The 25,822-nt window shown below is 47.5% G+C and overlaps 11 protein-coding genes across 11 annotated transcripts; 8 read left to right on the top strand and 3 right to left on the bottom strand.

Moving 5' to 3' along the window:
• Positions 1-3,579: 3,579 nt before the first annotated feature.
• On the top strand, positions 3,580-4,061 carry BKA55DRAFT_712540 (uncharacterized protein; the record flags this gene model as incomplete). The annotated part of the gene is made up of 1 exon (XM_046200825.1): positions 3,580-4,061. A coding segment is annotated over one exon (315 nt), but the record flags the coding sequence as incomplete, so codon positions are not given.
• A 677-nt stretch (positions 4,062-4,738) lies between these two features.
• On the top strand, positions 4,739-5,717 carry BKA55DRAFT_556632 (uncharacterized protein). The gene has a single exon (XM_046191723.1). It carries the CDS (start codon positions 5,000-5,002, stop codon positions 5,399-5,401), a length of 402 nt encoding a protein of 133 aa, XP_046055643.1. The 5' UTR covers positions 4,739-4,999; the 3' UTR covers positions 5,402-5,717.
• Positions 5,718-5,797: 80 nt separating this feature from the next.
• BKA55DRAFT_556629 (lysophospholipase catalytic domain-containing protein) lies at positions 5,798-8,119 on the top strand. The gene is made up of 4 exons (XM_046191722.1): positions 5,798-6,051; positions 6,108-6,662; positions 6,730-6,879; positions 6,932-8,119. Exons 1-4 carry the CDS (start codon positions 5,994-5,996, stop codon positions 8,074-8,076), a joined length of 1,908 nt encoding a protein of 635 aa, XP_046055642.1. The 5' UTR covers positions 5,798-5,993; the 3' UTR covers positions 8,077-8,119.
• A 30-nt stretch (positions 8,120-8,149) lies between these two features.
• On the bottom strand, positions 8,150-9,249 carry BKA55DRAFT_556628 (uncharacterized protein). Its single transcript, XM_046191721.1, has 4 exons — positions 8,869-9,249; positions 8,610-8,795; positions 8,462-8,541; positions 8,150-8,395 (listed from the first exon to the last, which is right to left on the bottom strand). The coding sequence occupies exons 1-4, from the start codon at positions 9,151-9,153 to the stop codon at positions 8,338-8,340; spliced, it is 609 nt and encodes a 202-aa protein (XP_046055641.1). The 5' UTR covers positions 9,154-9,249; the 3' UTR covers positions 8,150-8,337.
• A 1,075-nt stretch (positions 9,250-10,324) lies between these two features.
• Positions 10,325-11,292, top strand: BKA55DRAFT_534587 (uncharacterized protein; the record flags this gene model as incomplete). Its single annotated transcript, XM_046189611.1, has 3 exons — positions 10,325-10,379; positions 10,855-10,896; positions 10,955-11,292. 3 exons carry the CDS (start codon positions 10,325-10,327, stop codon positions 11,290-11,292), a joined length of 435 nt encoding a protein of 144 aa, XP_046055640.1.
• A 308-nt stretch (positions 11,293-11,600) lies between these two features.
• On the bottom strand, positions 11,601-12,194 carry BKA55DRAFT_500974 (AAA domain-containing protein; the record flags this gene model as incomplete). Its single annotated transcript, XM_046186786.1, has 1 exon — positions 11,601-12,194. A coding segment is annotated over one exon (594 nt), but the record flags the coding sequence as incomplete, so codon positions are not given.
• Positions 12,195-12,483: 289 nt separating this feature from the next.
• On the top strand, positions 12,484-14,938 carry BKA55DRAFT_534586 (RNA dependent RNA polymerase-domain-containing protein; the record flags this gene model as incomplete). Its single annotated transcript, XM_046189610.1, has 4 exons — positions 12,484-13,238; positions 13,349-13,734; positions 13,766-13,996; positions 14,043-14,938. The coding sequence occupies 4 exons, from the start codon at positions 12,484-12,486 to the stop codon at positions 14,936-14,938; spliced, it is 2,268 nt and encodes a 755-aa protein (XP_046055638.1).
• Positions 14,939-17,862: 2,924 nt separating this feature from the next.
• On the top strand, positions 17,863-18,421 carry BKA55DRAFT_734009 (uncharacterized protein). Its single transcript, XM_046201245.1, has 2 exons — positions 17,863-18,104; positions 18,170-18,421. The coding sequence occupies exons 1-2, from the start codon at positions 17,991-17,993 to the stop codon at positions 18,344-18,346; spliced, it is 291 nt and encodes a 96-aa protein (XP_046055637.1). The 5' UTR covers positions 17,863-17,990; the 3' UTR covers positions 18,347-18,421.
• On the bottom strand, positions 18,422-20,307 carry BKA55DRAFT_556620 (carotenoid oxygenase). The gene has a single exon (XM_046191720.1). It carries the CDS (start codon positions 20,137-20,139, stop codon positions 18,571-18,573), a length of 1,569 nt encoding a protein of 522 aa, XP_046055636.1. The 5' UTR covers positions 20,140-20,307; the 3' UTR covers positions 18,422-18,570.
• Positions 20,308-20,519: 212 nt separating this feature from the next.
• Positions 20,520-23,008, top strand: BKA55DRAFT_556618 (uncharacterized protein). Its single transcript, XM_046191719.1, has 6 exons — positions 20,520-20,707; positions 20,791-20,845; positions 20,901-21,999; positions 22,052-22,158; positions 22,208-22,497; positions 22,548-23,008. Exons 1-6 carry the CDS (start codon positions 20,647-20,649, stop codon positions 22,913-22,915), a joined length of 1,980 nt encoding a protein of 659 aa, XP_046055635.1. The 5' UTR covers positions 20,520-20,646; the 3' UTR covers positions 22,916-23,008.
• An 805-nt stretch (positions 23,009-23,813) lies between these two features.
• BKA55DRAFT_499610 (uncharacterized protein) lies at positions 23,814-25,655 on the top strand (the record flags this gene model as incomplete). Its single annotated transcript, XM_046186669.1, has 2 exons — positions 23,814-23,908; positions 23,963-25,655. The coding sequence occupies 2 exons, from the start codon at positions 23,814-23,816 to the stop codon at positions 25,653-25,655; spliced, it is 1,788 nt and encodes a 595-aa protein (XP_046055634.1).
• Positions 25,656-25,822: the final 167 nt, after the last annotated feature.

Below are 25,822 nucleotides of genomic sequence, written 5' to 3'. Positions count from 1 at the left end.
AAACTGTCAAGTCCAGGGGTAAAGTGCTTATGTCTCGCCAAACCGTTGGTCAATGTCAGATCGCTTCACGAAGCCACCAGGTACGGGCGCAGTTGGTTTACAAAGAACTGATGAAGCATATTTCTGGGAATATGCATGCAATGATCCGAATCACCCTGTCATAATCTCAAGTGCAGCAGCAAAAAGCAAGGATTCGAAACGCTCGTTACCCAGTCGGCGGAAGAAAACGGAAATTTTACAAGCTCACTGGACGGGAGAAAATGCAAGCAAATTCCCGCAGCGTTCTCCTTCGGCCCTTTGACACGTACTGTAAGTAACTGATTTTCATGCGTCTGCGGCACAGCACAAGGAAATTGTCCGTTGGAAATAACAACATGTACTTATTGATGGATGTCGTGTTGGATCTCGAATAGGGAGCTCGGAGGGACTTCCCGAAGAGATCGACACGCCAGAAGGAACCGGTAGAAATATAATCCCCGTAGGGCCAAGACAAGGGCATGGGTATTGGCTAATGTGGTGCTAACCGAGGAGTCTCGGGCCGTAGGGGTCTATTGGTTGCATGCCGCTTTTTCCGAGATCTGAAACGGTAAAAAGGCGCTCGAGTGAGAGACAAGCTTTGCTATAAGAGATTTACTGGGAATAAATTATGCTTTGATCAGCGTTGAATCGTCACTTGTATCTCCACGATTGTATTGCAGATAAATGGACCATTAACTCGGCTCACAGACTCTATCAAACTGCCATTCCCAGTAGCCGAAAATTACATGCAAAACATAAAAAAGCAAAAATCAATGGGCTGATGTTATCGACAATCATGCCATGCCCCAAAACCAACCAGTCTCAAAATCGTTTAGCTAACATATAAAACCTCCTGCTAAACACTGGTCGAAACTAAACCGACTGAAACAATCCCAAGTCCGTTCCACTTAGTTCTAGAGCTTTCACGACGTTACAATTTTAACCTTAGCTGAAAGCTTGTCTTTAGCCTTTCACAACGGGCGCAAGACCCCTTACCCTATTTGTCTAGACCAAATCTATGAGAGTGCCGAAATTGGGAGGCTTTTTTCGCGAGCTTCGGACATTTCTCTGTCTGGATTTATTTCCCGGCGGCAAAGTCATTCGTTATTTAAAGTCTTAAAGAACGCTGTATATGTGGTATTTTGAACGGAGGACTGTTGACATTGGTGAGGCTTTTGATGAATCCGCTGCGACTGAAGTCGAGGTTACATCGTGTACTCTCACGTTCGGGTTCCAGAGACCCGAGTCTTGCCGCAGAAGCAAAACTTTGGATAAAATGGCATGTCAAAGTACAATGCTGAAGCGAGTTATATTTGGAAAAGCAAGCATTGGAGAATGTTAACTGCAACCCCATTGCCCGCTATCTTCTCGCATAAATTACACCTTGTCTTGCGGAGTCAGCCTATCCTGCGTCTTCAGGATTCATAAGTTCAACTCCTTATACTGAGAGACGAGTATTAACCAGTTATGAATGAAGTTAGTGCGGCACTGAGTGGGTAGTGACTCGTGTGAATGGGCTGACGAGACCACCTTGCGCGTTCTGCTCCAGCAGGGGTCCAATCGACAGGCTTGAGAGCACCAGGAGAGCCCGCGTAACGAATCTGGTATTAGTTTAATATCTGTGCCGTGACATATTAAACAACTAAGCCCCTCTGCTCCGCATATTTCGCAAACTCCTCATCCTTCTCCGGGCATAGCAGCTCTCCTCCAACCCAAAGCAGACCTCGATACCCAGTACAAGAACCTAATACCCTATATCCTACATCCTTGCTCAGGCCGAAGCATAGCTAAGGTATAATACAAAGGGGCTGTATTGTGTTACTAACTCCAGATTTCTAGAGAAGCTACATATAGATATATAGATAAAATGCAAAAAGATAAGTATATTATATAAATATAAGCTACAAGGTATCTTCTTTAACAACCTTAACTTTCACCTTCATTCCCTGTCTATCTGGCCCTTCTATTCAGTTCTTTTTCTTACCAATCTTTTCCACTATATTTATATAGTACTTTAACGCTTTCTTTAGCTTTACAGGATTGTCCTTTATCTTCTATACCAGAATACCCTCCCCTGCTTTTTACCTTTTATGCCTTAGATCCCAAGCCCATTCACATAAAAGAATAATTTAAGGCTTGGTCTCATTAACCTTCCCTGATGGTAAAAGGTAGCCAAGGAGGTATTCGACTCGACCAAGGTATATAGCCCACCGAACCTCTTCTGGTGTAAGGATGGGCCGGAGTGCCTCCTTAAACTGAGACTCGTGCGGTAGAACCCTCCCTCCCTATGTAAACGAGATTCTAATATGAGAGCAAGTCTAGCTCGGCCCCCATGCGAACCCCCCCGAGTAAAGACAAGCAGTCTAGTGCTCGTGCTGTACATTGCCGCCGTAGATGCTAGCTCCTTATCTATAATGGTATGAACATATATAATATTTGTAAATGCTTTTACGACGTGCTTGCTGATGGACTCTGGGAATTCGCGACTATTGCCCTTGGAGGGTCAGGGAATAGACATAAGAAGGTTGTTCAGGGCATCGACTGATTCAGGGGCGAAACGCTGGGTAGTGACCTCGAGCGGGTCCTGAGCTCTGATACTGGGTTCAAGCTCTCTGCATAGAAGCCCTTCTCACACGCCCAATATTAGAAAGGACAGGGGAGTGTGAATTCTCAACAATTTCAAACCTAGAAATAGAGACACTCATCGTGGTATGATTGAATTAAACAAGTTTGAACGGATGGGATGGCAGCGTCATGTTAGACAAACATCGGGAGACTTGGTGACCGCTATCACGAACCCAGCGCAGAGACTGGCGAAGCAAGGTCACGAAAGTTCAGTGCCCAGAACGCATGAGAACTCGAACAGTATTGGCGCGAGTCGCCTGAGTATGCTTCTCTGATGGTAGAGATTGAGCAGTATTACAAGGACCCCTCTCGACAGAATGAATGAATTGAAAGCAAAGGGCATGTTGACGAGAGCGGCACAGACACTGTCGTTTTCAATGCAGACCGCCCTTTGCGCAAAAGATGTATGCAGCAGCTCTGGGATGATAAAGCCTCAACATTTACAACACTGTTTGGCGAGATCATTCTCGGCCGTCGACTGATGCGCTCGCAAGAGTCCTGATTGATGCTCCCTTCAAATTTGTGGTAGCCGTATTCTGTTAAGTCATTCTCTATTTCCTCTCCGACCTTGTGTTGACAGCCTCGCAGCTCTTCATTTTCTTCCTTTTTATCTTTATAACGACCTTGGCAATATTTATAATATTCTACACTATTGCTGCAGCAGCTATCACTCTTCCCTAGGCCATGGCCATTTCTGGCTTCCTCATCTTTGCACTGGTTATATACACTTGGCTTTATTCTTCCTGGTCCTTATATGCATCCGTGGTTCAAATGAATCTCGTATATTAATCCGCTCTCTCATGCCTTTAAGGCATTGCTTATTAACTAAGCACACAGAACCAATTATCCCAAGATCTCATAGGTGACACTTTTGCATGCCCGGTGCCTGGTTCTGTGGCAGGAGAGACTTACGTGAATGGAGACGCCTAGTTTGAGATAAGCTACGACTATAGCTACTCCCACCTGTGGCGTGACCTAGGTATCATTTTCAGATTCTTATTCTTTTTTCTCTTCACATATCTATTGGCTTCTGAGCTTAACGTGAACTTGAGTGATGGCCCTGAAGTCCCAGTCTTTCTGCGTGGCCGCCTCCCACCATTAGACCGTGCTTGGACGGCGACGAGGTCTATTAGCCTGTCCTCTAGGTTACCATATAAACCGACTAAATTAAGTAGTGCCTATGGGTCCGCGCTAGGCATTTTTAATCAGCCGATTAGCCTATTAATGAAGAAAGATCTGACACTTTGCTAAATAGCACTATTGGTCAAATGAGTGTAGTAGCGTAGATCTACAGGCACTACTCAATTGAGTCAGTTTATACGGTAGTTCCACAGATGCCAAACAAGTTTCAGCGGAGCTGAAACGCATTGTTGCACGGTGTTCCTCCTCCGAAAACAATGACATGACGGGAATTGAAATCTGCTCAGCGTGGAGGGTATTTGCATCGAGTTATTGGCCTATGCGACAAATAAACTTTTCTTCATTTTTGTGAACAGACTTCTAATGCTAAGCCTAATTAGCACACAGCCGCGAGCCCCTCTACTTGCTACCGTAGCTATAACATCATTGAGCATGTTATGAACCACATGAACTAATAAGATGGCGATATTCACAAACTTTATCGGTCATAAGTAACAATGTGTGCGGGGGTATGATTTTCTAGATTAACCTTTATTAAAACTCAAATTACGATTGCCCTGACGATCTAGGTCCCTGCTTTTCCCAATCCAGTGTTCTTTATCACTTCGGATTCGAAATGACGTTTCCGCTCCCATACGGAGGCACTGCTGTGACATATGGCAACCCTTGCAGGCCCAGTCAGTATTATAGGTCGTTCAACTTGCACTGAACGATGTGACATTGTGCACTGATAAGGTTTGACAACTCTCCGCACCAATCGTCCCCGCTAAACTTGATCAGCCGCCGATGTTTCCCCACCATCTTGACCATTGGTGCCTTCTCAGTATACGCTTATACACTGTATTCAAATGAGATTATGATGATATGACGCGCCCTGTGCAGCTTGGCAAGGGTGGGTGAGGGGTGGATTTTCTGGATGGTGGTGAGTTACCAACTTGGAGATCCCCTCAATAACCTGTCATCCTTTCTTATGAGCATCTATAGCTGCAGAGGCATGTATAGTGAGGGGGCTGTGACTTCTAGTTTGTCCGTCTTAACGCTATAAGATGCCAGGTTTGGTGTCGTCCAATAGAGACCTATAAAGTGTATTAAACCGCTACTTCATTCAAACACTCTTCTTTGAGTACATCATCGTCAAATCTAGCTTCAACTCTTGTACGCAGTCTTGATCAACATCTACCTACTGACTGACACTTCTGAGGCCAACAACAACACCATGGCCACGAGGGAGCTACTGATCGTCATTCTGAACCACACCAATGAGGAGCTCAATACAGAGCCTGAATGGCCAACTCTTAACCATGGCCATTGGAACAAGACGCCAGACCTACAGCCGCCGCAGACAATACTAGCAGGGGAGAGCGGCATGCTGCGCTGCAAGTCGAGTCATATTGGCGGAGGGGTTGAGGGTTCGATAACATACCGCATTGTGGGATTTGAGGGGAGGAACGAGGTTGCGTTCACGTGGAATGTACCGTATGTTGGGCCAAACAAATTTGATGCCTCTTGTGCCGTATCTGATTTCACGGTTAACATCTTGGGCGGGCGGGGCAAGGAGGCTGTCGTTGTCTTCGTATTTGGTCAGTCTGATACTTACGGGGATAGCGTGGAAGTCTAATGCTCTTATAGGGCCAACGAGAATGGCAGATCCAAGCCCAGATGATGGTGTGTCGGCAGCTGTTACCAAATATCCTGTGGACTGTGCCAAGGGCATTGTAGGTGGCTTCAACCACCATTGAATGGACAAAGTGTCATTGTATTTGTGCGTCAGCCGGAAGTTAATATGCGATGTCACAGGTGAATGTATTGTTGGTCGAATAAAGTTATCTATTGGAGCACTTGCTTACCACCCATATTTGATTAGTTCAGGCGGCTTCGTATAGCAGCCCTGTCCTGATTAAGTAACCAACTCGCTGACCTTGAAATGGCGTGCGTATGTAATATCAAGCCTCGAAATAATATGCAATGTAAGCTAAGCGAGGGGGATGCGTAACTATGACAAAACATGGTCGCGGGGAAAGATGAACTCGGGGTTTGGCTGCATGTATCAGTCCAAAATATCACTTCAGCCATAGGGCGAATTGCAGGCTACTCTTATCATCTGAAGCTACTACTGTTTTTGTCTTGTCAAAACTATTGTTATCCTTGACCTCACCAACCGATCTCACAAAGCTCATGAGTTCAGGCAAAATTAGGGCTCTTAACAATTTATGATGATGATTTGCAAACAATTAATCAAAGTTGCAGTGCTGATGGCCTCGCCCGCGAGTAAGTCAATACTCTAAGATCATCAGTGACCCTTAACCTAACACGTGACTTGGTAGTACAGAACGGAATCGCGGATGCTGAGGCTTTACCAGTTATGGAGCGCAGAGGGGTTCCAAATGCTCCTGATGGCTACGCTCCAGGCCAAGTCTCATGCCCGGATACACGGCCGGTCATCCGACAGGCAACTGGACTGTCAACTGATGAAATAGCATGGCTGGAACGTCGTGACAACAACACGATCTCAGTATTGAAGGACGTCCTCAATCGAGTTGATATTGGTGATATAGATACTGATAAATATCTTGATGGCATCGCTAGTGATGGCGGCGCGCTGCCCCGAATCGGCATTGCCATCTCAGGCGGGGGTTACAGGGCCATGATGAATGGGGCTGGTGCCATTGCCGCTTTTGACAGTCGAACCAAGAATTCCACTGGCAAAGGACATCTCGGCGGTATCCTACAGGCAGCAGCGTACCTGAGTGGCCTGTCTGGCGGTAGTTGGGTTGTGGGAAGTCTCTTTATACAGAACTTCACCACAGTAGAGTCCATCGTCTCTGGATCCAGTGCCTTTCTAGGAACCCTCTGGCAGTTTGATGACTCAATTATTGAAGGTTTGTTGGGGCTAGACTCCAGATTGAGAAGCGCTGAGTGACATGGGCTGACTTGGACACAATACAGGGCCATCCGACCTATCGATAACACGATATTACCGCGAGCTATACCAAGACGTAAATGATAAGGTCGAAGCGGGCTACAACAAGAGCATAACCGATTATTGGGGAAGATCATTGTCTTATCAGCTTGTCAATGCAAGCGATGGAGGACCAGGTATTGACTCCCATGAGTTCTTTTCTGGAGTAGAAAGCTGACCTCACCTTAGCATATACCTTCTCATCAATTGCGAACGACACCGACTTCGCCAATGCCTCAACGCCTATGCCCATTATTGTTGCGGTCGAACGGGTAACAGGCCAACTCGAGATAGCGAGCAATTCCACCATCGTCGAGTTCAACCCTTGGGAAATGGGTTCCTATGATCCTGGGCTTGCCGCATTTGCACCCTTGAAATATGTCGGCTCCGACTTCGATAACGGCACTATCAAACGAGGAAGAAATTGCATCGCGGGGGTTGATAACGTCGGATTTGTCATGGGGACATCTGCCTCACTATTCAACCAGGCCTTTCTACAGATCGACAAGGCTGAGAATGTACCGGACTTCTTACTTGGAGCCATAAACAATACCTTGGCAGATATTGGCGAGGAGAATAGGGATATCGCCAACTGGCCTAATCCCTTCTATAAGTATAACCCCACAAACAACTCAAATGCCAACACGACAATCTTGACACTCGTTGACGGTGGGGAAGATCTGCAAAACATTCCTATACACCCACTGCTCTTATCGGACCGTCAGGTCGATGTCATCTTTGCTGTTGATGGCTCCGCTGATACTATGACCCGGTGGCCAAATGGCACGGCGCTCTTGGCAACATACGAGAGATCCAAGGCAGGCACGTCGACACAGAATAGCAAATTTCCCAAAATACCAGATCAGAACACCTTTGTCAACCTTGGTCTCAACAAGCGTCCCACCTTTTTCGGCTGCGGCGCAGACTCCAACAAATCGGCGGGACCACTCATTGTTTACCTGCCCAACGCACCGTATACGTACCACTCCAACTCGACAACATTTGATCTCGAATACAGCGACACGGAACGGAATGAGATCATTGTTAACGGGTACAACGTCGCCACCATGGGAAATGGCACGGTTGACCCCGACTGGCCAGCTTGTGTAGGCTGTGCGATATTGGCTCGCAGCTTTGACCGCACAGGGACGGCCGTGCCGTCCAAATGCAGAGACTGCTTCTCAAGATACTGTTGGAACGGTACGACAAACTCAACGATGCCAGGTACGTACGAACCGGAGCAGATCATTACCAGTGGTATAGGACACCTCGTACCGTGTGCGGTAGTGGTGGGAGTTGCTCTGTTTCTCAATTTCGTGCTACTGTACGTATGATTTGAGTAGCTTAAGATTGGATAAGTCAATGCATACTTTCATGGTCACCCTGTTTGACTTTGTGATGGCCCTGTGTAAGACTAAATCCAGTATATTAAGTGCATGTATGCTACATCCCTGTTTCAATCTGTGGGGTTATGGTATATTCCGTGGACCAAGGAAAGTTTGTACTTCGGCTTTTGACGTTTGTGGCTGCTTACTCCAAAAGTTACCCCCCCACCTGCCCTCCCCGGGCTAGAACGCTGACAGAGGCATTGTGGTCTAGACATTATCTGTCGCTTCAGAATTTCGCTGATAACCATGGATTTTGGGGTCACCTCTTGAGTGCAAGAATCATTAGTCTACCATTTAAATACCACGATAGCTCATGCTCTGGAGTGCTTACCTGGTAAGTTTTTCCGCATGGTGCTTGATATCGGTCTTTGTCTCGTCGAGCCTGATATAAGTACGGAAAACATAAATACCCTGTATTTGGTTGCGTCAGCTTGTCCCATTCTGCTCAAATTAGAAATGACATGGCGGAAGTGACTCACAAGAAATCCACTCAGAAGATGGAGAAACCACGAAATGAATGCGAACGCAAGGACTGTCCTCCACGAGGAGCAACCCGCCGAGTTAATATTCACTGTCCCAACAGGTCCGACTCGCCAAAAGCGACCCCAGTAGTAGCCCCAATAATTGTAGTACCAACTTGCAGAGCAAGTATGACTACCGGTTCTCTATGAAAAGCAAATATCGCGGATTAGTAGGTGTTGTTAGCTGTGGGGTGATGAGAGAATGGCAAGGCCCTACCGTCTGAAGCAAGCAGTATGCCACGAGCCACATGACAAACATTACAAAGTCAAAGGGAAAGCTCAAGAACAGGGACTTGAATGGCGGACAGAAAAAGATGGAATAAAGAATACCGAGACACGCAACGACGATGGTATAGATGATGCGTCCATCGATATGCACCTGTGCGATGCCAGCGAGGTAGGTGAAGCGCGAGATAATGCCCAGGACGATTATAGCCGAGGCAAGCTCAGCAAGACGGAGAACAACAGATATGACTTTATGCGCAACACCGGTTTCTTCCATTTTTGCAATGGAGCTGGGGTGATGGGATTGAAGATATGATGTTGTAGGTTGTTTCAAGCGAACTCAGTGGTTTTGCCACTCAGATTATCATGAGGGTGCAGAGCGAGCGGTGCTGTATATATTTTATGAGGCGGCTGGTGAATTGCTCCATTTAACGTAAATCTTACATAAATATCTTATTCATCGGACATGGGATGTTTCAATACGCTCAGTTACTGTATTTTTCGATTTGTCGTATCAAATGACAAGCAGTATCAACCGCTACAAAGTTGTTTATTGTTGAATGGAGCAAGTGGTGTGGGATTAGACATAGCTCTGTCTGGTCGGGTACCATCACATGCAACAAGGTGCAACTGACAGAACAATCCTGTATTGTGGCGCTTGACAACCACAGAGGACACAGTGTAACTGCATCCACCGCTCACTTAGTCCGAGTCTTTCTGCACGTGTAAGTTAAGTGGAAAGCCATGCCATGATGGCTGCAACAATCTGGCCAAGATATTGATAGTGCTTACTCAACTGAACTGATGGCTGCAACAAGGTGTAGTCAATCACAAGAAAATTGATTGGAAGATCGTCGAATGGCCCTGGATATGTAAAAGAGATCAGCTGATTGATGACATCTATCTCAGCTGCCGCACACTTTACTCAACCCTAAATTGACATATACACCAATCAAAGCTGAGAAGCCCCACCCTCAGTATGACGCGGTTTGTTAGCCTTAACCTTTCAAATGTTGGTTCCGGCCGTGCAACATATATTGACTTGCATATGGGGTGATTGTCAAGCCATCGGTCGATGCACTCGCGGTGTAAAGATGTTTGCGCATTTCAATCGTCTAACACTTTAAGACATATCGCGCTAATTTGATCTCAGCACTTGGTGGTCAGGAACGGACATCGTAATATGCCACACTTCAAAGAGTCAGAATCATGCCGCCCTAAGGCAGCATGCGATGTAGACACCTGAGAAACCTTGTAGTCTTGGGCTGAAGTGAGGGTGTTGACATCGGTTACATCGTCCACGGCGTTCATATGACTCTCAACATCCACCGGCGCCCTGGGGCGTTGCATTCTTCGGTTCAGTATGCATCTTGATCGTCAATGTAAAGACTCAGGCCACTGGCAAAAACAGTAGTGAAGGGCCTAAGGCGGGAAGAGCCGAAACCACGATGACGACCGCAGCAATTCCACTAAGCGTGGGCGAGAGTGACGGCCCAGACATGGGTACGTCTGTCGCTGTTGCATCCGGGTCACTGGCTTGGCCCATGGTATATGCAGAACAGGTTCTAGGTGAATAATAGTAAGGAAGACTATATCTTGCTTGTACCCTGTTAATTTATTTTCGGCAGAGACTAGATCAATAGCTGTTGAATCTTGTGCGACTTCGAAATTGAAACAGGCTAATGTCATTCACGAGTCCATCTCATAACAGCATGTGATATCGTAGTTTAAAAAATGTCAGCAAGGCTCGCCCCTTATCGATAGTGCAGCTATTTAAATGACTCTACGCGGCGCATTTGTCCAAGAAGATTGGGGGACTGACTGGAACTAAAATCCCGAGCTCTAGCGTAATATCGTTCAAGGAATGATTTCAAGATGCCGGGCTTGATAATCAGCAAATGATTGGCGAAAATGCTAGGGCTGTCACGCTGGAGGGCTTCCCGCTCACGATGACCGTGCTTATCTTGGTGTTTCTCAGTCTTGGTGTTGTTGCCGTCGGAGTTCTATAGTAGCTGGCTTGGTAAGTCCGGCTCTTCCATTGCGTGTTGATGCAAGGTCTAACTAATAATTCAATCCAGGGCAGGGGGTCTACATCGCCGACACAGGACTCGCCGTACACGCTGTCAAAGTCAGCATCGGCTCTAAAGACGACCATCTCAACACATGGATGCAATTGGAAGCACAAAAGCTTTACAACATTTGTATAACAGTCTACGTCCTCGCCGTCGAAATTGGTATTGGCTGCATCGCCGCCTCCCTTGCATCATTACGAATCCTATACAAGCGAGTCCGAGGGCAAGAATCACAAGGCTCAACAGGGACACTCAACGCAAACACTCTCATCACGATTGGTGGTGGAAGGATAGGCGATAGCAGCTCTCGGAGGCCCAAAGCGCGTGTTCACGAACCCTACTGACCGAAGTATAACGTCTACGCACGTTAACCGCGGGGATAACAATTGGGAGCGATTGAGTGACGAGGATTCAGAAAAGGGGATTTTGGTGAATGGGCAGAACGGGATATGCGCTGACTACACATACTCGGTTGAGCTAGAGACCTATGACACTGGGACTTCTCGAGGTCTGCCACAAAGCGCTTCCTCAGAGAGGTGAGGAGGGCCAGCCATGCAAGGTATGTATATGTCAAGATCTATAATTATGGAAGGTCTTAAGTGCCGTTGATTTGATGACGAACCCCATCCTTTACTTCTCTTTACTTCTTGTGCTATCGTTTGTCAATCAAAGACTGTCGTCTCTCAGTCCACTTCGCACGTACAAGGTCTGCCCGTTTTGAGAGATACAACATGGTCCGAGGTACGACACAGTACTCAAGCCCAATGTCATCCAACAGTTCGCAAAAGTCGTGAAAAAGCTGCATCCACTCCTTATCGCTTCCAGGCATCAATCGCACACCATCGTCCATCAGCCACGGCGTCCCCGCTTCACAGACCAGGATCAAAGAACTCTCCATTCTTGCCTTGACCTTTTTCCAGGCAGGCAGTTTCTGCAACTGTCGAACAGCATCTGGGGCGGCATATCGCTTTGCGTAGACTAAAGGGTCGAACCCGGAAGGGTCGGAGATGAACCAACTGGAGGTCTCTAGAGCTTCCTTCTCGGAGGATGCTTGTGCTTCAAGAATGAGTTGTTGGAGTTCAAAGCACCTGGTAGTTGACGTTTGGATATCTTGGGCTGAGTATTTGTGCTTGACCAGAACAGTTCTGGCGACTTCGGAGACTATTTGTGGTTTATCGATTGAAATATCGGCGAGCCAGTGCTCTAGGTCATTGTGTAGCTTGTTGACTAGTGTTGTTTTGCCTGTTTATTGCGGTCCAATGATGTAGATATTTGGGATATGCGCATCTGAAGACATGGCGACCGTGGTTGGAATAAATAAGCCGCAGACTCTTTGACCGTTGAAGAAGTGAGGGGGTCAGCATGCGGTGTAACACGAATGCCCAATGACCATGAATCACCAACGGCAGTGAATTTAACATCATTGGATGAGCTCATTTGCACTTTCTCTACCCCCTCAAGCGCGTCGGGGTTTACTCCGCTCATCTAAATCTCAATCTCAATCTCAAGCCTCAGTCTAGACTTCAGGAGCTAAAATGGCATCCCAAAAGGCAGATACAGGGTTTCATTTTACGCTGCGTTCAGTCTTGAGTCTCGACGACAATGTCTGGGATTTCCAGGTTCCGAGTCTCCCGTCGCCCTCTACTCTCAAGAAAGCCAATCTCATCAAGGCTATCAGCCTTCAAACCGACCTCAAGGAATGCAAGCACTCAATGATCCTCAAAGTTCAGCCCAACACGCCAAATCGCGCCACAGCCGACCATCCAACCGACCGATTAATGCTCTTCTCCATCGAAGCCTTCAAACCACTCGTTTTCGGCGCCGCAGCCAAAGAGCAACAGCCAACGACAGATTTACAGCCCCGCACTCGCCAAGAGGTTTCGGACTACATCATCAGATGTCTCCGAGCTGGTATCATTTTGAACGGGGTACACTATGATTTCTATGGTCACAGTAACACCCAACTCAAGTCGCGATCATGCTTTCTGATGGCGGCGACGAAGGAGGAGATCTCGAGGCGAATCGAGGGTATGGGCGATTTCACCAGAATGAAGACAGTGGGCAAGAAGGCCAAGCGAATTGGTCTACTCTTCTCATCTTCCAAGACGGCCATGATCATCAATCCCGACCGATGTGAGAATATCCCAGATGTTGAGACAGACGAGTACGTCTTCACCGATGGCTGTGGCCTTATAGCACCCAGTCTCGCACATGAGTTGTCCCGACGAACAAAAATCGTTTTTCGAGACAGTCGATACACGCCTTCGGTCTTTCAACTTCGCTATCGGGGGTATGAAGGTGTCGTCACTGTTGATCCTCGAATGAAGAAGCAGAAGACATTACTGAAGTTTCGAAAGTCGATGAAGAAATTCAGTGGTGGCAATGATTACTTTTTTGCAGTAGTCGAGCACTCCAAGGTAAACAGCCCAGTAGTCCATCAGACCTCGCTGGCCGTTTAACATCTCAGCCCTTCTCATATGGCTTCCTCAACGACGAAAGCATCATTCTTCTCCACGCATTGGGCATCTCTCAGGAAACTCTTCTCTTCAAGCAACGCAACCATATGCAGTTACTCAAGAACGCCAAGTCCGACTTCCTCGATGCATTCCGCTTCTTGAGCTACGTCAACAGACCCGATCTCGCAGAGCGCGTGCTCCTCGAAGGGCATGAGAGCGTAAAGCCTCAGATCAATCGTCAAGTCAATGACGAACTGAAAAAAATGTTGAACAAGCAGGGCGGGCAAAAATGTCGCATATTCGTGCAAAAGGTCGAGGCTTCTGTTTGGTGTGTGTGATGCATGGGATGTCTTGAAGGAAGGGGAATGTGCCGTCAAGGTGACGCTGGAAGAGAATGGCCTACCCCATGCTTTGATGAACACTGAGATAATGGTCATCAGAAACCCCTGTCTTCATCCTGGTGATTGGCAAAAGTTCAAGGTTGTTGAAAGGCCGGAACTCTCGCATCTGGTCGACTGTATCGTCTTTTCGACGCGAGGAAGAAGACCAGCCGCTGATCTTATGTCTGGCGGTGACCTAGACGGTGATACATGTGAGTTCATCTAATAATTTGGAGTCTGTGTGCTGACCTCTTACAGTCTTTGTTTCCTGGGACCCCGACCTGATCCCATCAACAGTCTCAGCTCCAGCTCTATACCCTGGGGGTCGAGAACCAATCCAGTTCCGCCTTATCACCGACGACGATCGTCTTGTTTACTTTGCAAAGTACCAAAACTCTTCCCTTGGTCAAGTAAAGAACCTATATCTCGACTGGGCCTGTGTCGCCGGCCCCATGAGCGCCCAGTGCCAGGAGCTCAACCGTCTCTTTTCGCAATGTGTCAAACTGGCATATACCTGGTGTCTGAAAAACAACACGTCGTTCGATAGCCTGATGCATCTTTTCGACTTCAACATTCTCACAGCGGATCAAAAAGCGTGGGTCCTCGCTCATTTACCACCGTCTGCTACCGCGACAGGATTGGTCCAGAATGCTCTGTGCTCATCGGGCATACTTCTGCCATCAGAGCTTCAACAATTCCACTTGGACTACCCTGGGATCAAGTGGAAGAGAACATACGACTCGTCGATTGATCGCCTCGCGACATTTCACGATGCTCTTGCGACAAACCTAGAGCTGTTCCAGCGCACTCTCATAGTGTTCCAACCCGACGAGCGATCATCCTTGGCGATCTACATACCGAACAAGATTGAGCGTTCACAAGACTGCGTCATCGACAACACAGGTCGCCTCTTCGCGTTCCCGCATTCGCAAGGCCCACAGAGACAGGCTCGTCTGTCGCTACCAACCAAGATGCAGTACCAACTGTACTGTGATGGCAACGTCTTCCAGCTCTTCGAAAAACAGCGACGTTTCTCATGGATCTTTATTGCTCGACCTGGAAACAATGATGAAGAATATCACAATGTGCAAAATCGGGGCGACAGGCGGAGAAAGAAACAAGAACTGGAAAGACAGAGACAATTGTTGAAATGATATGCGCATTACAAACAGCTAATGCGAAAGCCCGGGTTCTGGTTACGGCGCCGACACACAACGCAGTGGACAATGTGATGCGACGGTATGTTCAACGTCTTCAGAGACAGCCACTGGTCAGGAAAACTCAACCAGATCTGGTACGAGTCTCAACTGAGGTATGTCACCAGGTGCTCATCTTCACTGGTTAAGTTTGTTAACCCTATGTAGGTGCGCAAAGTCGCCGATGATCTGCGCAAGTATACATGCGACGCCATGGCTGGACTGGAAATCCACTCCGACTACAAGGCTATGAAGAAGGCCACACAAATGGTTAAACGTAGCGACACCATCTTCACCACCTGCATTGGAGCAGGCATTGGATTAATACGCTCAGAGTTCTTCGATATTGTCATCGTTGACGAGGCTTCTCAACAAACAGAACCAAGCTCATTAGTTCCACTTGTGAAGGGTTGCTCACAGGCGATTCTTGTTGGAGATCATGTGCAGCTACGACCGACTGTCAATCAGACTGCGTTGGCACTCGACTTTGATGTGTCATTATTCGAGAGACTCTACACGAAAGCGAAGTACTCCGAAGGCGATGATGGCTTAAGAACATTGATGCTAGATACCCAGTATCGGATGCATCCAAAACTGTGCGAGTTCAGCTCCGGGCAATTCTACGAGGGAAAGTTGAAGTCGGGCATCAGTAGCTCTGCCAGGCCACCTATCAGATCTGACTTTCCATTTCCTCCAGCAAGGATAATGACGCAGAAGGGGGGTCCAGGGCCGATGGACTATGAACGGGCTATCTTCATCAACTGCGACGCAAAGGAAATGCCAGGACAAAAGTCAAAAGAGAATAGAGGACAAGCAGAGCTCTGCCTTCACATCTGCAAGCTCTTGACCAGTGGCTCAGAGACCGAGAGCGCGTCGCACTCAATCGTGGTCCTCACGCCTTATACCCGCCAAGCCGAAGTTCTCAAGCGCAATCTCTCCAGTATACCATACCCCATTGAGGTCTCGAGCATCGACGGGTTTCAGGGACGTGAGGGAGACATCGTCGTGTTTGTGACCGTGCGATGCAACGAGCACCGTGAGATTGGGTTCTTGAAGGACATGCGACGGATGAATGTTGCTCTGACTCGGGCAAGATCAGCGCTTATTGTTGTTGGAAACCGGGTGACGATAACCGATGGGACGGCAAATGAGGAGAGTGCGGTGATGTGGAGGAGATTGCTTGGGAGTCTGACGGAGGTGAAGCTGGAGGTTCCCCTGCCCAAGGGTTCAGTCAAGAAGGCCTAGACTTGTGAGGATTTCTATATCTGTTCCTTCGACAGGCATGGATCTCACACCGTCTCAGCTAGCGGTGCACGAAAAAGGCAATAAAGGTAGCTTCTCTCGCGGATACGTCGGACAAACCCCCAAAAGCCCTCTTTACAAAATAGTGCTAAACGCGGAAACGGGTATCTTGTAAAGACCGATAGGTCAAACTCTGGGGGTGTACGTATGCCGAGATCCGAAAGGCGCCACGTCTATAGGGCAGAAGAAATGCAGTCATCTTTCACATGAAACGCCACATCTGGAATACTATTCGTCGATCATACGGCGGCATTAGAATAAATGAGCCGTGTGAGGCCACCTTCCTGAAATGCCGTCTTACGTGAGTCTAGATTTAATGCCTAAATGCGGCACATGACGGAAGATCTTTGCTTCAGGAATCTAGTCTAGAAGAGGAAGTGTTTTTACGGAGGAGAGACCCGTTGGGCTCAGTTAGTCTGGAGGACCATACGCTATACGGAATAACCTGCGGCCCGCGCCGCATATAAGTTCCGAGTAAGCTACCCGGGCCAATCGGCAGTCGTGATAAAAAGGGGCCCACGGACATTATTGCATGAGCTAAGCCACTACTTAGCTGTCCTGCGGACTTGAGAGTCGAAGACGCTGAGTTGAAAGACCTTGCTCCAATTAGGTATGATTTTCAGGACTGGTAAGACGAAAATGGAATCACTCAAGTGCTTATGGTTACGATGCTAGGTGTTGGTAATGGGTGGAATCAGTTCTGAAACAGAGGCTGAGTAATAAGGATTGAATAAGACAGCAGTTGTACAGTTTTAGTGTTTGTAATCTTCACGCGTAGGATCGTGCATTGCTTTGCCATTATTCTAGAGTAATAAGTAAGACTGTCGATATTCGTTGAGAATAGAAATTACTGCACTGTCAGCAAGACGGAGAAACAGATTCGAAGCTAAGAAACCCTGGGGAAAGTGGACCGTCCATCGAAGGAATCTCACCTATTGCATTAGCCCTCGCATCCCCAGGTCGGACTTAACACTCACTCGCTGCTCTAACTTTCGCTTGTACTTTCGCTCAAGTTCAAGTGACACAATTGGAATCACAAATAATCCAAAAGAGATCACCGTTCGCGGCTATTCTGGTCCATGTTGATCAATTATGGAGCACAATATCTCGGTCCCGAGCTCTCAAGTGGAATCCGAGTTTGCGGCACATGCACCTTTATTCCCACTCGGACTATCGGGCGACGTGCCACACACGTGCAATTTTCAGTCTATGTTATACGAGGGAATCCTTGTAAACCCAATGATCCTCCCTTATGCAGGTGGAGTAGTAACCACTCATTTGCCTCGGTGACATCCAGTGATTTCTTCTTAAACCAGTATTATACATGATCGTAAGTACAAGTGCTGTATCCTAGTATGTATAGCCGCTCACTTCCTAGATGAGAAATACCTCACGGCGAGGCGATGACCAATGAGTAAAGCGTCAACCCGAGATGATGATGATGATGATGATGATGGACTAATTTCTTATGTTACAGAACTTTTGAGAGGATCGAGTTGCATGAGGCGAAGTGCAGCACATAGACTGTCTCAGGGGATCTTGAGTTGAATACTATCCTGGGACTCAATGAATGAACGAGCCTCACAAGATTTGCCTTTTGCGTGACTGCTCACGACTATAAGAACTCGAATAGTTTGTCGTAATTTTTAATCTCATCATCCTCACTCATCTACTCAACTATTCAACCTCAACAGATTCTGCAGCAATCATGAAGGCCACTCTCTTCGTCTCTCTCCTCCTCTCTCTCGGCGTAACTGCCACTCCTGCTACCGACACCGTCACCATTGAAGACGGTGGCTACACCTACACTGGTATCGACAAGGTAAGAGACTTCACCTCCGCCTGTTCACATTTTTCTTGAAGCTCTACTGACACCGTATTCTATAGCCCCTCCTCGCCCTCCGTGGCCTCGAGGCCCGTTGCAGCTGCTTCCCCTGCTACTCTCCTCACGCAGACTGCACCCCCGGAAAGTGCCAGTGTGCTGGTGACTACGGTTGCTGGTCTTGCGGCGGCGGTCGTATGCAGTGCCAGCCCGGCCCTGGATCTGGACAGTGCTGGACTTAGGCTTATCATTGGGTCTTGGCTCTGATGGGGATTCTCTACATGCAAACGGATGGAGGCTCTTATATGCAATCAGTTTATGTTCTTAACAACAACTTGAGATCTGAAAATTTCTAAATGGCTAGACACTCGTTATAACAAATACATCTCATACGATACAATCTCATAATTCCCATAGCTAAGGACGGACGGATATGATGACTAAAAGTGATTTCTCGCCAGGGCACTCATGCCAATGGCTCCAGAGCTCCTCTTCCACTGATCTTGACTTGACCAATCTGCCTTACAATTTCCTCTGTAGATGTGCGCGTCCTGCTGTCGATCCAGTTCCCATGTACCTGAGTCTTGACATGCATAGGAAGCTGTATGAAAGCAACAGGTTTCTCAAACTCTCTGGTATCGAGAACGACAAGCTCACTCCGATTAGCAACACGTCTTTCCAGCATAGCAATAATCCATCCGTCGCCCTCGGGCGCATCAGGCGTACGGGGTATAAAGATTGGTTCCTGAACGAGAGAATCCTTGCCTGCAAAGAACCATTTAGTTTCGCCAGTGCTGTGACTATGCATAGCCAATCCATTGAGTCCGTGGAAGATGTTTGTGCCGCCCTGGGAGGTTTCGGGGATAAAGACATTCAAGAAGATATACTCATTTCTCTTCGTCATGAAACGCTCGTCCATTCGTGGAAACTCGGATGGGACGTCGAGGATAATCTCTGGGTCTACCATCTGGGTTCCACTTGGGGCATTGAGGTCAATCTCCCAACGGACAAAGTCAGCTTTGGCGTCTGGAGCCGGCATTCTTCCGTCATCAGGTGGAAAGAATGGAAAAGCGTTATCATGGACTCTCGATGACTCGAGATACAGCTTCGCGTTATCTTCCTCCCAAGCGCCACCTGCATGGATATTCATACAATTCTTCCAATGATAGACTCGGTGCTCTCCCTGCTTCCATGAGGATGGAATCTTGGAGGTCTTCCGACGAGGAATTACGATGAACGTGGCTGGCAGATTGTAGTCCCAAGCCCAATGCTGCTTGCCTGCTTTCATTCGCTCCACATTGGCTTCGAAAGGCCAAAGTATGAGAACAATGAAATTGGGTGTTATGACGCAATCATGGATGGGAGCGCACCAGGGGGATTCAATCCATTGCTCATCATGTTTGATGCCGTTCTTGTCGAGAGCATAAATGACTATATCTCTGGTCGCTAGACCTTTGGCCTCGTACCCATATACAACGAGTTCGTCAGAAAATGGGTCAATTTTCGGATGAGCTGTGAAAGCCTTTGCCTTGATCTGATCTCCAAAAGGATCGTAGCAGAGAGTCTCGAGAGTGTCAGGGTGCATCTCATAAGGAAGCGCAGATTCTTTGAGTGCGAGTAGACGATTTGCCCAGTAGACCATGTTTGTGTTGGCAGTTGAGTCCACGGCTGCTCTGACGCAGGGATGATGCGTAAAGGGATTTCTGTAGAGGCCAAACAGAGCTTTCCCGGCTTTTCTTTCAAGCTTGTATCGTTCTGTCTCCACATACTTGATCTTCATATCAACTCGACCGTTGTGGATCCTGAAAGCAGAGACGTGACCATCGCCATCAAGAGGAACGTTGTCGGGATGAGGAGGGACGAAAGGATCACACATGACTCGATAGAAGGTTCCGTCAATAGCAGATGGGATCTCACCGAGTACCACGAGATCACTGATTTCTCCTTCGATTCGGCAGGGAGAGTTGGAACCGGCGAGATCGAAGGCTTGGGGCCATTTGGACTTGAGGCCATGATGTTCTTCAGGTGGAGACATGGCAATAATTGTTCTTGCGGCTGAGAGTTTGAGTGATTGGATTAAGGTAGAGTAGTTGTTACTCTTGATTCTTATCTCATATTAACACGACACAAGGCCATTTATATCGCTGTGACTTGGCCATGATATCTTTACAGCCCCACTACACGGCGTCGCGATGTCTTCCACCTCCGCACTCTAGACAACCTTGACTAAACTGAACTCAGCGCAAGTTATCATGTTCATCATGTGGGGAAAGCGGGAAAATTCCACCGCCACAAACCGAAAGAGACCAATGACGATAGCGCCATTGTCATTTCCCCGCGTTTTGCTTCAAACAAGGTTCTAGCTAGATACAAAACGGGTTGTGATCCGTATGTGGGATTGTCATATCGGTAGTTGTACAATTTTGTGCCATTCGACCGATGGCATCTTTAGCCAAGATCTTGACAGTTCAACAGGCACTTTTTGCAGGCAGGTATTGAGCTCGGGTGCCCATAAGACCTGAGTTGAACTGTCCTGCGAATCATGGATTCGGCGACAGCTACGTCTCAATCCCAACCCTCGGATTCATCACCCCGCCGCGCAAGTATGTACTGTAACCCATTGCCCTTTAGTCACTACTCTCATTCTTGTTTTCTCCTTGGCTGACGGCCGTTGCCAACCTGACAGGAGTCTCAGACCCGCCCTCTGTTTGTTCATTTTGCCAACGGACGTTCACTCGCCGGTATGTTCATCTACCTCTACTATCCATGGCCATGTCCACTTATGATGCTTCTCAGAGATGCCCTCAAACGCCACTGGGGAACATGCAAGGTGCGCCTCGAAACTGGGTCAGAGGTACCACTCCTGCCTGCTCGTCGACCTAGAGGTAAGAAACCAAGGGCCTGCAATCGCTGTGTTCGTCTGAAGCGCGCTTGTGATCGCAATGTTCCTTGCAGCACATGCAGTATACGGGACTACGAGTGCTATTATGAGCAAGTACGTAGTTCCAAGGCTTCAGAGGATTCGTCACCAGAAGAGACGAATGATGTATACCAACAAGAGATATCCAGTTATGTTGTTCAAGAAGCTGAGGCAATGCCTGTTGTCGTGGCTGACTTTATGGACAACTCACTTAAGTGGCTTCGATGCGAGTCACTGCCATTTCCGCGCTTCGACTTTGACATCTGGAACGATATCTACGGTAACGAAATGCACCTTGTATCCTGCTTCGATCAGGCTGCTTCACGAGAAAGGTTGGCTCTACCGTTTCTAAAACGGTTTACAGAGTCATCAGGCATTGCCGATGGTTTCGATTGCGGGACCCTGTCTCAAAGGCTACAATTATATAACTCCCTCGACGACTCTTCTTGTCAGACCCTGGCCGTCAAAACACGCGAGATTGTGAGCATGGTCAAAAGAGCAATGACCCGAACGCGGTTTTGTTCCAGCACTGGAACAGCGTGGTCTCCAGTTATGGAAAAGGGCTGTTTCGACTTCTTCTCACCCAATAATCTGCGCAGATATCTCCTTCTCTTCTGGTCTGGCTGGTATCCCAACAGCCCAATCATCCACAAACCAACATTCAACCCCGAAGTGGAGCCTCCTGAACTTCTAGCATCGCTAGCTGTTCTGGGGGCATGCTTATCTCCAGACTCAAACGACTGCGTCCGTGCAACAGCGTGGCTTACTCCCGTTGAAGAAGCGGTCTTCAACGACGATATCTTGTATGATGACTCTATCGTTGCGTCTTCAGACCTTGTTGGCGATGAGTCGGCTGTGTGGGATAAGCTGAAGGCGCTGCATGCTGCGTATTTTATATGTATTGCCCAGAATTGGGAGGGATCCAAAGAGGGAAGACAGCGTGTTCGAAAGGACCGTTATAGTCGCATAGTCTCGGTACGTCTTCATGGCTGTGCATTGCGGGGACTAGTCTAATAGTGCTTGGTAGATTGCCAGATCCTTTGGTCTCTACAACTTGAGCCTTGCGAAGCTGGGTACCACATCTTCTACTCAGCAAAAATGGGCCAAGTTCATCCTTGTTGAAAGCATGATTCGGTATGTTAAACTCAAGTTGCACTTTATCGCCCTTCTCCTAACTATCTAGAACGGCAACTTATATCTATCTTCTTGACTCTGCGTTCGTTCTATACTATAGTCTGCCACCGAGGGTCATATCACTCGAGCTCAACACCGGACTAGTCTGTCCTGAGGCATGTTTCCAAGCAGAGTCGGCAGCAGAATGTTTTCTACAACTCCACGTGGCAACTATGGGAACAAAGAATCAGTTCAGATTGACGCTATCTTCTGTTGTTCGACTTTTCTGTTCTTCCCATGATGTAGACTTGAGCTTGTTTGATGGCCTCAGTTCATTCAATATGTTTACCATCGTATCAGGTACGTTAAGTGAGCCATTGGTATCTCTATCCTGTCTGATAAGAGCGCAGCTCTCTGTTGTCTGGTATTCCAGTATCAGACCACTCTGGTGGACGTATCACAAGTAACTCCAGCAGCCACTGGCCTAAGTCGCTGGATGTGGTTATGGCAACGAGGTGGCCACATCGTATCTAATTCCGACAGTTACTCCCTTGAGAATATGTGGAAACGTATCGGGTTCATGCAACATGCTAACGAATATTATCACCTTGCTTGCGCAATGCTTGAACGATGGAAGCTTACCGAGAGAGAGATTGATGATACTTTAGCCGCTTGGGCAGCTCCGTTTGGGTCAGTCCAGGGTATCCCCAAATACGATGATGGCGATATGGTCCAGGTTAAAGCTCTCATTCATGACATGGAAAATATGACCTATTAATTAAGCTGCTGTTATATAATCGAATTTTATTATTCGCTACTGAAAGATTGTTGTTTTCGAAGATCTCACAATATAATCTCTTCTCTTTCCTGAATGCACCTGATATACTTATGCGTCGTGACCCGTGATGGTAAATGGTCCAAGACAAGCCTTCACTTCATTCCTCCCACGTTGTGTTCCAAAAATTAACGGGTTCTTTACACAACTGAATAACCTTTCTCACGCATACATACTGTATACACTCAACAATTTGCGACTACGCTGCGAACTATCTCTTTAGACCTCTCCTCCATTCAGAGAGCTGGAATTATATGGCCTAACTATCTCGAGAAGTGTAAGCGAGCTACCCGTGCCCACTGCCCCGTTGCGAAATGTTGAGTGTACGGTATTGAAAAAGCGAACTAATAAGTCATGTCTCTATTTTTAAAGCTTTTACTGACTTGGTCAAGTAGCCTAACGATGCGGTGCATGACTCGTAAATATGCACCTGGCCAATATCAATTTGCTCAAGGTTACATCGATACAACATCAGCAACGAAAGAAAATAAAGTGCCAAGTGCTTATCCGATCATTAACCTGCTATTAAGCGCCAACCCACATCCAGGGTTAGAGCTAATAAAAACAGTCGAGATTACTCCGCTTGGCCGTTTCAGATAATTGCACTAATTGAGATCTCACCTGCATATCCCCAGAGTCAGCACCGCTTAACGTTTTCCGAAGACAGCCAACGAGGTGCTTTTCAAAGTCTAACACTGTAAGTACTGCGTTTCTGTACATCATTTGCATAGTATTTGATTATTGCAATCACTGGCAAGATGTCTTCTGTATGCAATTCGCCTCGTTGGCGATGCTCCGCTGACCCCCTGGGAGGTAGTAAAACCCATCTGCCACCAATTTCATGTCGAGAGAGCAACCACGACTTTTACTACGTGCTTCTCAGTCGCGACACCGCAAGGGACTCCCCAAGGCTCGCACTGGATGCATGACATGCAGGTGAGATTAACGAGATCCACTCAGATCATATCTTATACTGATCAATCCATGCAGAATCCGCAAGATAAAATGTGACGAGGCGAGGCCAGGCTGCCAACGTTGTATTGGCACTGGTCGAAAATGTGACGGCTATGGAGATACAGACAGTCTGACCCAACAGACACTAATCATTCGAGAACGTCCACCAATCACGCGTGCTCTCAATGATGATCTTGGCATTGAACTGAGCATTCATGCTTTTGACTACTACCGAGGTCATGTCTCTCTTCAAGTTGGTGACACAGTGGATAGCGACTTCTGGGGTGATCTAGTGTTACGACTTGCACCTACTGATCCTGCGATACGGCATGCCATTTCGGCAATCAGCTTGATGTATGCTGAAAAGACAAAGGATACGAGAGACATCTGTCCAAACTACAGACCCGCCATCGTCGAGTACAACAAAGCCATCCTTGCCGTTCGGTCGTGGCCCTTAGCGACAGAGTCAAGAGTCAAACCTCTACTTGTATGTCTACTGTTTGTCTGTATTGAGTTCATGCTTGGGCATGAGCACCAAAACGCAGCCAAGATGCACATCCTCCAAGGACGAAGGCTCCTTGCAAATATCAAGGACCGCAAAACACCAGAAACCGACATAATTCGGCAATATTTGGCTCCGATATACTTACGACTCGCGTATGTTGGTAATGACAGAGTTGACTTCCCACGGCATCTTCTTCATATGACGACGACACCACTCAAGTTCGCTTCTCTGGCTGACGCACGTTGCGTCTTGTACTACCTCGTTGATATCGGATTTACCCTCATCTACGACGTCAAGTCGTACCGTTCCAAGGGCGTCAAAGAAGAGAACTCGGATACTACGTCAATAGTTGACGGAGATGCGTTGCAGGCAAGGCACAAAGATATCATCCGTGAACTGGCGAATTGGCGTCACGCATTTGAAGCATGCCTTGCTTTCAGCGATCTCGACAGGCAAGATATGAGAACCGCAAAGCTCCTCACAATGCGGCATTGTCTCATGATAGTGTTCCTCGACTCCATGGTCTCAGGGTCAGACTATGTCTGTGACAGAAACAGTCTTTGCGAAATGTCCATTGCTACTGATTCTGCAGCTTTCGTTGTTAAATACGACGCTGATATCTTGCAGGGACCATCATTTACTTTTGAAAGCGAGGTTGTTGGTCCAGTTTACTGGGTAGCTGCTAAGTGCCGGCAGCCTGCTATTCGCAGAAGAGCACTTGAACTTCTTTACGAGCGAGAAAAGACTAATCGGGTTGAGAGTCTCACAATGATTAAGCATACTATTGCAATGGCTACAAGAGTGATCGAGATCGAGGAGGGAGGACTCAAGATACCAAGGGGCACTAAAGATTTCAAAGATTACCAACACAAGTTTGACGTTATCTCAAGAGAAGAGACTAGCGAGTGGGCTGGAGGATTTCTTGAAGATCAGAAAGAACAATGGCCTGTGCTTTGGGATCTGGGTAGTCATTGCTCAGACATTCCAACGAAGCTGACCAGGTTTACGGCTTCGAGGGAGCAAAAAGAACTTGCTGAAGGATTGGCTAAAGTTTGGCCTAGAGACCGACTTATCTGGCCATATGGAATCACTAGAGAGCGGAGAGTGCTGAGTGTCGTCGTGAAGAAGCATAGTGCTGATGATCTATGGCTAGAGTATGTTAGGGAGCCCTTGATGGCTGGTGGAGAGTACCGGGTTATGAAGGAGCATATCCGGTTTTTATGACGGGACAATAACCGTTTTCGCATATCTCATGGAGTTTGGCCCTGGAAATTCTTCTCTGAGATTAATCTTGTCTATTTAGCCTTGCTTAGCAGTTGGTAATTCTTATCTTTAAGTGTCAAAGCACATCTATTTCCCTTGGTATTTGAAGTGTAGCTTCAGTCTCCTCT

The sequence above is a fragment of the Fusarium redolens genome (assembly GCF_020744475.1).
Source record: "Fusarium redolens strain MPI-CAGE-AT-0023 chromosome Unknown BKA55scaffold_2, whole genome shotgun sequence".
NCBI lineage: Eukaryota > Fungi > Ascomycota > Sordariomycetes > Hypocreales > Nectriaceae > Fusarium > Fusarium redolens.
The sequence above is the reverse complement of the archived record's forward strand: the minus strand, read 5'-3'. Positions and strand labels throughout refer to the sequence as shown.

Coding starts and splice junctions, on each gene's coding strand:
- BKA55DRAFT_556632 (XM_046191723.1), top strand. CDS start 5,000: ATGGCCACGAGGGAGCTACTGATCGTCATTCTGAACCACACCAATGAG.
- BKA55DRAFT_556629 (XM_046191722.1), top strand. CDS start 5,994: ATGATGATGATTTGCAAACAATTAATCAAAGTTGCAGTGCTGATGGCC. Junction 6,052..6,107: donor GCTGATGGCCTCGCCCGCGA/GTAAGTCAATAC, acceptor GTGACTTGGTAG/TACAGAACGGAATCGCGGAT. Junction 6,880..6,931: donor TGCAAGCGATGGAGGACCAG/GTATTGACTCCC, acceptor ACCTCACCTTAG/CATATACCTTCTCATCAATT.
- BKA55DRAFT_556628 (XM_046191721.1), bottom strand. CDS start 9,153: ATGGAAGAAACCGGTGTTGCGCATAAAGTCATATCTGTTGTTCTCCGT. Junction 8,796..8,868: donor CATACTGCTTGCTTCAGACG/GTAGGGCCTTGC, acceptor TGCTTTTCATAG/AGAACCGGTAGTCATACTTG. Junction 8,396..8,461: donor CATGCGGAAAAACTTACCAG/GTAAGCACTCCA, acceptor CTTGCACTCAAG/AGGTGACCCCAAAATCCATG.
- BKA55DRAFT_734009 (XM_046201245.1), top strand. CDS start 17,991: ATGAAGGCCACTCTCTTCGTCTCTCTCCTCCTCTCTCTCGGCGTAACT. Junction 18,105..18,169: donor CCTACACTGGTATCGACAAG/GTAAGAGACTTC, acceptor CGTATTCTATAG/CCCCTCCTCGCCCTCCGTGG.
- BKA55DRAFT_556620 (XM_046191720.1), bottom strand. CDS start 20,139: ATGTCTCCACCTGAAGAACATCATGGCCTCAAGTCCAAATGGCCCCAA.
- BKA55DRAFT_556618 (XM_046191719.1), top strand. CDS start 20,647: ATGGATTCGGCGACAGCTACGTCTCAATCCCAACCCTCGGATTCATCA. Junction 20,846..20,900: donor CAACGGACGTTCACTCGCCG/GTATGTTCATCT, acceptor GATGCTTCTCAG/AGATGCCCTCAAACGCCACT. Junction 22,498..22,547: donor TATGTTTACCATCGTATCAG/GTACGTTAAGTG, acceptor ATAAGAGCGCAG/CTCTCTGTTGTCTGGTATTC.